At 36.1% G+C, this 12,813-nt stretch overlaps 1 protein-coding gene across 1 annotated transcript in view; it reads right to left on the reverse strand.

Moving 5' to 3' along the window:
- The window catches only part of ADGRV1 (adhesion G protein-coupled receptor V1), a 545,909-nt gene that overhangs the window by 507,306 nt on the left and 25,790 nt on the right, over positions 1-12,813 (reverse strand). The window contains exons 2-3 of the mRNA XM_082725840.1: positions 3,512-3,696; positions 993-1,142 (exon numbers count right to left, since the gene is read on the reverse strand). Coding sequence (XP_082581966.1) covers positions 993-1,142; positions 3,512-3,696 — 335 coding nt within the window. The remainder of the gene's footprint in view (positions 1-992; positions 1,143-3,511; positions 3,697-12,813) is intronic.

Genomic DNA, 12,813 nt, shown 5'->3' on the forward strand with positions numbered 1-12,813 from the left:
AATGCAGATTAAGAAAATATATTCAAACTAAGTCAACCTGGTAAAGAAGTCCCAAATAAACTTTTTAAAAAACCGCTAATCACTGGCTATCAAAATATCAATCACTATAATGATAAGTAATCACTGGCTAGTAATGCCATATTATAATTAATGCCATTACTAATGTAACAGAGAATTAAGTAAGCAGTGTGAAATTCTATTCAAATATGACTTTTTTTCTTATACTACAGAAGGTGCTGAAGCTTAACAATTATTTTTTTCTGTAAGTCACAGAGCCAGATTAAAGATGAAATATTAAAACATCTTTTCTAATCAATAAGGGAAGAGTTTCCTACAACATTTCTATTGATATTCAACAGCAGCATAAAGGAATATGCAAAAAAGTAATATACAAAAGCAAAAGAGAACTATTTCAAGCATCATTTTCACAAAAATTTTACTCATGCTGACCTAATGATTCTAAAAAAAATTCCCAATGCCCCTCAGAAAAATTAACTAGAACAGTGTTAGCAGTCATTACCTCAATCTAATAGATCAAGCCATAAAGGACAATTAAACCTTGGGCTATTCAAGCATTTTTCCCAGGGGCAGTCCAAAATAATTCTAAGGCGCAGGGACCTCCCACTTCCACGCCTGCTTTTTGTATCCTTCTCCTTTGAACTTAGAAGTTTAGGTCATTCTTTGTGCATCTGGTAGCAGCGGAGGGATAAAAGAGAAAAGGGCCAAATGGAAGACCGGTTTTCTTGAGCATCTGTCATGGCAATTCCTAAATAAGCTGAGTGGATCCAAAAACTAACTGTAGAATCTTCTAAACAAGATTGTCTGAGGAATAATAACCACAATAATAAGATTGTCTGTGAAACTGCCGAAAAGGTTGTCAGTTCTGAGTTCTGTGAAAAACACCTCCAGTCTCTAGATGGGCTTTACCTCTACAGAAACAGATTTTCATGCGCTGTAAGGTTTCTCTGAGTTTAAGGAGCAAAAGGACTTACCTGTAATGTTAAGTGAAAAATAAAAGTTTCATCAGGCTCTGGTAAGTCATCATCGCATACTGCTATGTATACTGTCCGATTTGTTTCTCCAACAGGTATAAATGCTGCAGCATATGTGTCAAAAAAGTCACCGGTGTCATCTCCATACAGCTATCAATTGCAAAATATAGGTATTTCTTACAACAGTGTTAGGATAGGCATAACTGATGCTAACTGGAGTAATCAACAGAAAAAAACAGGAATCATCAACTCAAGCTGATGTTTATAGACAGGATATACCAAAAACAAAACAAATATTTAACAATTGACAAAAATCATTGTCAAAAAAAATTATTAAAAACGAGTCTAAGCATGGGGCGCCTGGGTGGCTCAGTGGGTTAAAGCCTCTGCCTTCAGCTCAGGTCATGATCCCAGGGTCCTGGGATCAAGCCCCGCATCGGGCTCTCTGCTCAGCAGGGAGACTGCTTCCCTTCCTCTCTCTCTGCCTGCCTCTCTGCCTACTTGTCATCTCTGTCAAATGAATAAATAAAATCTTTTTAAAAAAGTAATAAAATAAAAAAAAATGAGTCAAAGCAAAAACATTTGCTTATACTCTGGAATGTAAAGGAATCATTACACAGAAAAGTAATAATTATATATGAAAGTAAGGATGTGAATATTTTATCTATACCTCTTTATTGATCTGAAGTGGATTACAGCAAACTTGACAAGAAAACAAACTGTAGCTACAACAAGAAATAAATAGGAAATAAAAAGGAATAGGAAATAAAGCAGGAACTAGGCTGCCAAATTGTATCAGGAAAATCAGTAATTTTTACCTTTTTGGTTTCAAGAAATGCTTTTTTCCAAAACTCTCAACTGAAGTTTTATTTAAATTCTCCCCCACAACCTAATTCCTTTAGTCATCATAAACTTTTCCTTAACTTTTTAAGACTTCATTCTGTAACAGCAACACTGCTAATAAGATTTTCAAGAAAGCAGTAATTATGAAATTATAAATGAGCAATTTCTGGTGCAAAGCTATATGAATTTTCTTTTGCCAAAGAACTCAAAAATGAACAACTTAGCTACTGGAAAAAATACTATGATTTAGTACAAACATGTATAGGAAAATTATAGTCAATTTCTAGTTTTCTTTTATAAAAATAAAGTTTAAATACTTGAGATTAACTTGTTGAGGGTATTGAAAAACTTGTGCTCCTTATAACATAAAAAGTGGCACAGCCTTTTAGAAAGCATTATCAAGAGCCATTGAAACAAAGAGAAAAACACAGCAATCCAGTCCAAAAAATCACTTAACAACCCAAAATGTGTAAAAATTGATACATATGTAAACATTTTCATCAAAGCAGCATTTATAGCAGCAAAAATTGGAAGGAACTTCATTAAAAAACAGGTGAAAAATGATTGAGAAATGATGATGCCACCATCGAGAGAAGCTGCGAAAATGAAAGGGCAATCCCAAAACATCCCTATGATACAATCAAAATTATGCATAAAAGATGATCAAGTATAATGTATAGTCAAGTCCAAATGAATTCAGTAAATATATTCACAGGTCATAAATTAAAAACTCAAAGCAATGCACAAAATTATAAAACTACGTTTATTTCATAAGCAATTTTTCTTCTTTATCTCTTTTTACAATGTTTCACAATGTGGTAATTTAATTTCCTCCTTCAAAACTTATTTTGTAAAAAAATTTCAGGCACTCTGGGTCTCAAATAGAGCAACATCCTTAGTGGTCATATGACATTTTTTTTTTATTTAATTTAATTTTTTTCAGTGTTCCAAAATTCATTGTTTTGCACCACACCCAGTGCTCCATGCAGTATGTGCCCTCCTTAATACCCACCACCAGGCTCACGCATCCACCCACCCCCCTCCCCTCCAAAACCCTCAGTTTGTTTCTCAGAGTCCATAGTCTCTCATGGTTTGTCTCCCCCTCCGATTTACCCCCACTGATTAAACATAGACACAAATAGGCACACAATCAACCTAATAACTAAAGTGTATATATGATAACTTGATAAACAGTTTAACAAATCCTGCCTAACTTCTACTTAAGTTAATGAATTTCATTTCTCCCAAGGTCTCTGACAAAATTCATTTCTAATTTGTCATTTTTCAGCTTTTACATATTTTATGTATTTTCCCTAAACCACCTGAAATAAATATCTGAGCAGAGACAACCTGTAACCAAATTACTAAAAGTAAAATTTTCTTCTACTTAGAAATAGTTACTGATGTCTTTGGTTTTTATTTGTTTTCACATTAAATATATGAACATTTTAAAATAATCAGCCTATACCTTTACAATGGTATTATTGTCAAGTGCATATGCTACCTTGGAGCGCTGTGTAAACTCTATAAGAAAAATGAATGGAATAGTGTAACTGCAAGTCATTTATCATAATGAAATAACTCAAAATCTCAAACAGTTAAAAAAATACTATCACTGAAACTAAGAAATTTCATATCACCTATTTCACTAAGAATAGAACTACATCATTTCTTACCGATACAATTGCAGTGACATTTGCAGGCTCTCCTATCCTTTCGATGACAAGACGAATAACTGTTGTACTTGTTTCATTAACTACAAATTTTGTTTGTCCGGCAAACCTTATTTCTGTTTCTCCAAACACAAAAGGGATGAATAAAGCTGAGAGGAGATTTACTAGTAAAGATGCAGAGGGCATCCCTATAAAGGGGGGAAAAAAAAAGCTTTGAATGTATTTTCATTACACTGTTGCTTACAGGTATAAACATAGGATGAAGAGCTAGACAGTCAACAACTAAGACATAAATACATCAAATATTAAGCATCCAACTTAAATACGTGATCAAAGAAACAAGTTTAAAAAATCACAATCTCTTCCGTGGTTCTTTTTTATAATTCATAACTACTTTTTGTTCTTTAACTTATATATCAAGCTAATAGTTATTAGTAGCCTTAAACTTGTTTATTAAATTAGGGTTTTTAAAATTTTTGACCCTAAAACTTATTCTAAAAAAAAACATAAAGCAGTAACTCTTGGAAAGAGTTAAAGCCCATATTTCCTTACCCCAAATGAAACTGTAAAATGTAAGCTAAAACAAAAAATTATCAAATGGATCAATAATCTTAATGCGGTTTCTTCATCTTTTTATTTGATGATCACACAAATATGAGAGAACTCTTAAAAGTGGTATGTAAAAGCAGTTGAAGCTAAAACTTTATTGTAAATTGATTTCTTGGTTGTTTCTACGTTTTCCTGAAATTAGTCTCATTTGAGAATGTTTTAAAAAAATTTTTTTAGTTACTGCAAGAAAACGCTAAAGTTTTAAGTTTTTTAGTTATTGTAAGAAATGTTAATATTTTCAACATATATTTCCAGGACTTAAATTTCTTCCATTTAACAAGCTAAAATATTAATATCATTTCTTAGAAAATGTCTATGTTGCTTTAAAAATAAGCAGCATAGACAAACATTTGACAGTATGTATTTCCTTCTCTTCCATAAGTTCTTTTGTTTTCTTCTTACTAGACTGTGTGTGTTTATGAGTCACCAATAGAGTTCCTGCTTTCAGCACTGTGTGATTCAAGTGTTTTCAAAAGCACAACAGTGCAGTGGCCTCTTGAAAGCACTGTTGTTTTGTAATGTAGATGCACCTCTACAAAATGTGAACAACTGATCTCACGGATCATTAAGATTCCAATGGATTATGTGATCAGTCACACGAACATAACAAGTTCATGTGTTTTAAAGGAGAGTTGCATTATGCACTCTATGAGCCAAAATGCTTCCTATTAATCTTTACCTTGGTCACGAAGTAATAAAACTTTCGTGCATGTGGTACTTCCACTTGGCTAACCATGGCGTTATATTTAGAAACCACCAAACACACAAGATCTTGATATATTTTAGTTTAAATGCAATTTGCTCAGTCAAGTATATTCAAACAATGCAATCTGAGATTGCTTAAGGATGTCTCCCATATTTATGGCTGCAAAATCCACAGACAGGGATGCAGAGGTCAGACAGAGTCCAGGAAGGGCCAACAGAGACAGAGATTCTGGAGGACCAAGGCATTTTGTACACCTGTGCCTTCTAAGAATGTTCACCCATCCTGAGGATAAGGGACTTGGGGGAAGAAATAAAACAGCTCTCTCTTCCCTGACTTCTAAGGCAGAAACCCTTACCAAAAGTAAGTTAATTTAAAAAGTGAGAGAAAGGGAAGGAAAAAGGCAAAGCCTGGGTGAGTCAGGAGATTAGGAGCAGCTCTGGGGCCACCAGAGACAACTGAAGGTCTTCTGTGGAATTCTAAAGCCAGAATGATTTCACACCTCACTTATGACAAACAGTAGGGGAAAAAATGGACTAGGAATGAGAAAGAGAATACAGAATGGAGGGGTGAGGAGGCAGTGAGCTTGGCTTTGGGTGTGTAAGAAAAAGATCAACTTTGGTCTATTGTGATTTGAAAGAAAAAATTTCCTTGAACCCTTGAATGTGAGATGTGACAGAACTTTGAGCTGAGAGGAATACGACACCTGAAGTTCTAAGTGAGAAAGAGTGAAAGTGAATTACAGCATGACAAGAGGCTGGGGAAATAAGTTCTCAAAATTTGTTCTGCATCAGAAGCAGCTCATATGTTGGTTAAAGATGCTAACTCACACACTCAAAATTTTTGATCCAGGGAAATTAGGTTGAGGCCCAGGAATCTACATTCAACAGGCAACCCTACTGATTCAAATTCTAAGCCCAACTGATCCTGGAGACATACTTTGACATACACTGTCCGGAGTGTAAGGAAGAGTGTGAGGAGTGTGTTCAGGAGTGGACGTACAATAAACCACATTTGCAGCTTTGAGTTAATTACTGAATTTTTCAAGGCAATATGCTTGAACTTACTGCAGACTTCCTTATTTTTTCCTATACGTTATTATATTATATTCTAAGATTCCACATATCCCAAAGAAAAACTGCAAAGACCTATAGAAAGCAATCAGAACAGCGAATGTTTATGTACCGTTGTAGAAACTTTACTTAACCTTAACAACATCCCTCTGAAGAAGGTACTAGTAGCATTAAGCTCATTTATAGCTGAGGAAACTAAGGCACAGAGAAGTTAACACATATGGTGCTACTTAACTAAGTAAATGACCAGGCAGGATTTGAACCCAGCAGTCCACATGCAGACTCTACCCCATAACCATATTATATTGCCTCTTACATACTATTCCTACAAATCACATCCCTCCATCTTAAAAAATTTGATAGATTGCTTATGCTACCTGTTTCCAAACATTCAAATATTTTAAACTCATGCACAATAACCAAAACTTCCATGAAGATGTATAATTACAAGTCTCCTAAGTCTGCACATTATTATCCTAATAAACATTACATTTATTTAAAGAAACTACGGTTCTCTTGACTACTTTAAATATTTAATAGCATCTTTTAATGTCAGGACCAATGAGCTCAAGTGGTGCATTCTTACAGTTTCCCAGGCAATTAGAGCTCCAAGATCTTCTGGGTAAGTCAGTAAATTCATTTTAAATTGGTGCACATCAGTGAATTTTGAGATTATGTGAAATGAACAAACAAGCATGATTGGAAATGCCTCAAATTCTGTGACATCATTGATAATTGAATCTCCCCTGCTTTCATCTTTTCAACTCGTAAGAAAAGTTGTTGAGGCAAAGTTGGCATTCAGCAGAAACTAAAAGATGAAGAAAAAGCTTTGAAAGTGAAGTTCCCATTAGAAGACAGGCATAATTACAGAAATGCTGAAGTTTCTCTTTTAGAGTAACTAGGTACATTTTCCTCTATCATACTAAAAATCTAGTCTTTGGAACTCTCTTTATTGAACTCAGAAGAACAGGCATTAGCAACTGACACAACATGTAAATCTTTTATCTATTTCAGGTCACTTTTCTCGTACTTGATTTAAGAAAAGTTTTACATGACCCATCAGACCACCTATTTTAAACTTCTCTGGAAAATGAATTCCAAACATGTGCTTAAAGATGTCCTTAATTCATAGTCTGTCACAACTGTCAAAGAATAATTTTAGCAATATTAAGGCATTCCTCTGCTCTGTAGGGGCATAATGTTCTAATATTCAAATTATCTCCTTTTCAGCTATTATCCATGTTTTCCTCACCCCTTGCTCAGTATGACTCAAAGGAAATGAAAGCTGTTCCTGTCAATAGATCTCTTATGTCTGAATACATTTCTTACCATGTTAAAACAATCTGAAATTTATGTTACTTTCTTGCTTATTTCCTGAGTTTTACTATGAAGTTTTGATAAAGTCTTGCTAACGTATAAGCACAAAATGTTCAGTTTTTAGATTCCAGTAATCACATTCAGCCTATAAAAAGGTCATCTGATTCTGCAAAAAAATATTTCAAAATTAAAATCAGGAACATCTTAGAATAGTTTCTACAACACATATTGGTTGCTTTCCAAAGAGCTGATTAAAACACGGTATGACATTTGTGCAGCAAGCCCCTGCTCGCTAGAAATCATGCAGCACCCAGGGCTCATCACTGACGATACAAACATCCCTAAGATACAGCTCTTGGCTCTATGATACTCTCGGCAATCGGCAAATGCTTCAGATCAGGCCAACGGGAGCCAAAAAGATAATTCTAAGATTCCTGTTTAAGCATAAAGATGCAGATTCCCTCTACCGCTGGATTTGGGATCACTTTGATGGGGGACAGTTTCCTCTAAAGCCTGGAAATAAAGCCAAAACAGCCAGAGACAGAGCCAAGATGTGGAGAGGCGCCAAGTCTTGATAATCAAACTCTGCTTCCTGAATCCAGCTTTACCCTCGCCTCTTCAGTTACTGAGGCAATAAATTACATTTTTTTCAACAGTCACCTTAGGTTAGATTTTCTGTCACTTTCAACACCAATATTTATCCATTAATCTCCAACCTGTGACCCTATGAACCCATGTCGGGATATACCAAGTGGAATATTTCTCCTCCTTCACTCCAACATTCAACAGTCTTACTTGGTCTTTCTAAAATTTTGTGGAAAAATACCACACTAGCTCTTTCCTGTTCCCATGCAATATTACCATCTATAATATTTTCCCCTCCCACCTCAAAACTGACAATGACTAGTAAGGAAATTTAGGACACGCAGACAAACCAAAGTTGTCTTCACAATAAAACAAAGTGGAACAGGAGTACATCACACTGACTCAGTGTTCTGGAAAAGTTGATACATTCTGATTCTCACAAGGAACCCCAATATTATGCTTCTTTAAGTTAGCACAGCATTAATTCCTTTCTCTTGCTTTTTTCCTGAATGCCTACCTCTTCTTTCTCTTGGGAAAACCTACTGCTATTCACCAACTTTTTTGTCCATTTGGGTTACTTAGCATACAACATATTAAACATCATTTATAAAATAATACTCTCCCACATAATATGTCATACTAACCCCCAATTTCTACATCCCTCTTATCTAGGGTATTACCTTCCTCCTATCTTACTTCTCATTACTAGGTTCCTTGGGAAAGATAGCAAGTATAGTATATCCTGAGTAAATGGGAATAGCCATCTATTTTAAGTTCCAGTAAGTCTGTAGGAACAGAATAAAATAAGGTTTAGAATAAAATAATACATGAAACTAAGCACCCAAAAGATGACAATATAAAAAAATATTAAAAAATGATTTTGTTGATTGTGTTGATTTTCTAGTTTACAAAAACTGGTTATTTTTTTTTTTAAGATTTTATTTATGTATTTGACAGAGATTGTAGGCAGAGAGGCAGGCAGAGAGAGAGGGGAAACAGGCTCACTGCTGAGCAGAGAGCCTGATGCGGGGCTCAATCCCAGGACCCTGAGATCATGACCTGGGCCGAAGGCAGAGGCTTAATCCACTGAGCCACCCAGACGGTGGTCACTTTAAAAGTTAACTTTGTCAGGGTACCTGGGTGGCTGGCTCGGTGGGTTAAGCCTCTGACTCTTGATTTAGGCTCAGGCCACGATCTCAGGGTTGTGAATGGAGCCCCACTTTGGTCTCCATGCTGAGGGTGGAGCCTGCTTAAGATCCTCTCTCTTGGGGTGCCTGGGTGGCTCAGTGGGTTAAAGCCTCTGCCTTTGACTCAGGTCATGATCCCAGGGTCCTGGGATTGAGCCCCGCGTTAGGCACTCTGCTTAGCAGGCAGCCTGCTTCCTCCTCTCTCTCTCTCTGCCTGCTTCTCTGCCTACTTGTGATCTCTATCAAATAAATAAATAAAATCTTCCAAAAAAAAAATCTTCTCTCTTTCCCTCTGCTCCTCCCTCCCTCCCCCACTTAAAACATAAATAAATAAATGGTAAAACTTAACTTTGTCTTTTTAAGTTTTAAAGTAAACAACTGTACAACCCCTAAGAGTGATGGGACACAGTGAAATGACAAATATTATTAATGCAGAACTGAATGGATGAATGGATGCATTGACCTTTTGTTTCAGCTGTGGCCTTAATGCCGTAGCTAGCATCTTCCCACGGTGTGACCACCAGGTAACTGATACTGAAAATATGATCCTGATGGAAAAGGTTTTCTAGTTTAGAATTACTTCAATTCTATTACATTTACTAACGGGCATTCTAAAGCTATAGAGTTACTCCCACGGAACAAGAGAAGTTTCACCACTCGTATCATAAATTATTCAGCCTCTAAGAATTCTTAACTTGTGTTATTTATATTTGGGTGAGTACTACAAAAAAATTGATGTTTTCCTTTTTCCATACCAAAACAGAATTTAAATTTGCAACTTTCAATAAAAAAGTAAGCTAATGACACAAATAGAGGAAAAGCTAGATATTTTTAGGTTAAAAAAGGTATAGTCTCTTATAGTTATGTGGACCATACCTAAACTTTACTTTACTACCCTTGTTTAATTAATTTTAAGTTTTTAAGGAGAATATTTTATTTTATTATATAATAAATATATATATATATATATATATGTGTTGGCACAATATTAAAAAGTACATCTCCCTCACACCAGCCCCCATCAGCCATATGCTTCTCCTACCCAGAGTCAATTACAATTATCAGCTTCATCTGTCTCTCACAAGAGAGAATCTATGTATATATTGAGATGTACAACTATAGGAGAAAATTCCTGTGACAGATTTTGTTTTCTTCAGCTACAGACTTCAGGAATCTGCGCGTTTTCTCAAGATGGTAGCTGATAGAGAAATAGATAACAACGGTTTGATGTTGACACTCATCATGGGAACACACATAATTGTCTCAAATACACTCCATCACCATTATAAATCTCATCAATTAAATGATCGTGTCCACGGACTTTCACCACACTCATCAAGTCACCCTTTAGGGAAAGAGACAAAAATCTGGCAACTTGCACTGTCCTAGACCACATATTGTCAAGCCTACATTCATCAGGACTTCTTGACCTCTGTACATGAACGTAAGATTCATCCTGGGATTCCCTTTGACTTCTGCCCTTTGATCTGTTTGCGGATTCCATGTTTTCTTCTTTCTTGATTTACTTTGTTTATTCCCTTGTTTTGACAGAGAACATCCTCCAGTAACTTTGTAAGAAAGGGTGTGTAGAAACAAGCCTTTTAAATCTTGTATGTTAGGAATTATTGTATATTAATCTTCCACTTAACAACACTTTCACTGGGTATAGAATTTTAGGTGAAAATAATTTTCATCATTCTGAAAGCCTTGTTCTATTATTTTCAAACTACCAGTATTGCTATTAAGAAATCCAAAATCGGGGCACCTGGGTGGCTCAGTGAGTTAAAGCCTCTGCCTTTGGCTCAGGTCATGATCCCAGAGTCCTGGGATGGAGCCCCACATTGGGCTCTCTACTCAGCAGGGAGCCTGCTTCCCTCCCTCTCTGCCTGCCTCTCTGCCTACTTGTGATCTCTGTCAAATAAATAAATAAAATCTTTAAAAAAAAAAAAAAGAAATCCAAAATCACTTTGATTATGAAATATTGTATGTGTCTTTTTGCATTGTCCTCCCTCTGGAAGGTTCTTCTCTTTGGCATAGTGTTACACAATTTCACAGGACTTTTCTTGGAATGGGCTTATTCTTGACCATTTGTCTGAGCCCTCAGCCCCCTTTGGTCTGACACTCAATTTCAGATCTAGAAAACTTTATTTTACAAGGATTTCCCCTCTTCCATTTTCAGTTTTTTTCATCCTAAAACTCTTTTATTTTTCATTTTTTATTTATTTTTTATATACATATATTTGTTATAGGGGTACAGGTCTGTGAATTGCCAGGTGTACACACTTCACAGCACTCACCAAAGCACATACCCTCCCCAATGTCCATAACCCCACCCCCTTCCCCCAATCCGCCCTCCCCCCAGCAATCCTCAGTTTGTTTTGTGAGATTAAGAGTCACTTATGGTTTGTCTCCCTCCCAATCCCAACTTGTTTCATTTATTCTTCTCCTACCTCCTTAAGCCCCCATGTTGCATCACCACTTCCTCATATCAAGGAGATCATATGATAGTTGTCTTTCTCCCATTGACTTATTTCGCCAAGCATGACACCCTCTAGTTCCATCCACGTCATCTCAAATGGCAAGATTTCATTTCTTTTGATGGCTGCAAAGCATTCCATTGTGTATATATGCCACATCTTCTTTATCCATTCATCTGTTGATGGACATCTGGGTTCTTTCCATAGTTTGGCTATTGTAGACATTGCTGCTCTAAACATTCAGGTACTCCTAAAGCTCTTATTATTTGATCTTGGTATTCTGGGATTGACCCTCTCACTTTTTTGAAAAGATTTTATTTATTTATTTGACACAAAGAGAGAGAGAACAAGCAGGGGGAGCAGCAGGGAGAGGGAGAAGCCTGCTGCCGCTGAGCAGAGAGCCCAACATAGGCTCTCTGTCCTGAGCTGTCTGTCTCCTGAGCTGAAAGCAGACACTTAACTGAGCCACTCAGGTACCCGACCCTCTCATTTTCTTGTCCTTTATTCTAATATCCAAATCTTTGACCTTTGCTCTGAGATTTTAAATCACCATTAAATTTCAGTTGCACTAATTTTTTAATTTATGCTATTGTGTTTTCAATTTCTAAGAATTGATGGTATCCTGTTCTTTTTCTGTTAATTAAATACCTTCTTTTATGTCTCCGAAAGTATTAAATTTTTAAAGTTTTCTCTTTATAGTCTCTGTTACTGCTAAGTGGCTTTGCTATTTAATCTGGGATTTATCTTCTATATAAGATTTCTCCAAACATCTGGTAATTCTTGATGATCTGCATATGCTTAAAAGTAAGAGACTAAAAGGATGATTAGATGTGCTGAATATATGGATCTGTTTATCTGAATATGATTAAGGGGGTGCTTGGGTGGCTCAGTCATTAAGTGTCTGCTTTTGGGTCAGTTCATGATCCCAGGGTCCTGGGATTAGCCCCGCATCAGGCTCCCTGCTGTGGGGGAGGAGAGCGTGCTTCTCCCTATCCCACTGCTTGTGTTCCCTCTCTGTGTCTCTTTCTGTCAAATAAATGAATAAAATCTTTAAAAATATATATGATTAAGAATCAGAGACCAGAATGAAAATTTGAAGTTTTGAGCATATACGAGAGAGTGTAGCTTGTCAACATTGGGTGAAATGAGTAAACTTTTTGTTAGAAAGTCTCAATTTTAGTCCCTTTAGAAAAGATTTTACTCTCAGGTTGATCAGGTTCCCCAAAGAAAAATTTTCCATTCTACTATTTAGAAGATACAGAAATAACTATGAAGCCTTCAGGGACCAAGTGACTGGAGCCTCAACAATCAGTAATCATATATCATATAGGGATCTTCACCCATCAAATATGCT

Source organism: Mustela nivalis (genome assembly GCF_964662115.1).
Source record: "Mustela nivalis genome assembly, chromosome: 3".
In the NCBI taxonomy this organism is placed as follows: domain Eukaryota; kingdom Metazoa; phylum Chordata; class Mammalia; order Carnivora; family Mustelidae; genus Mustela; species Mustela nivalis.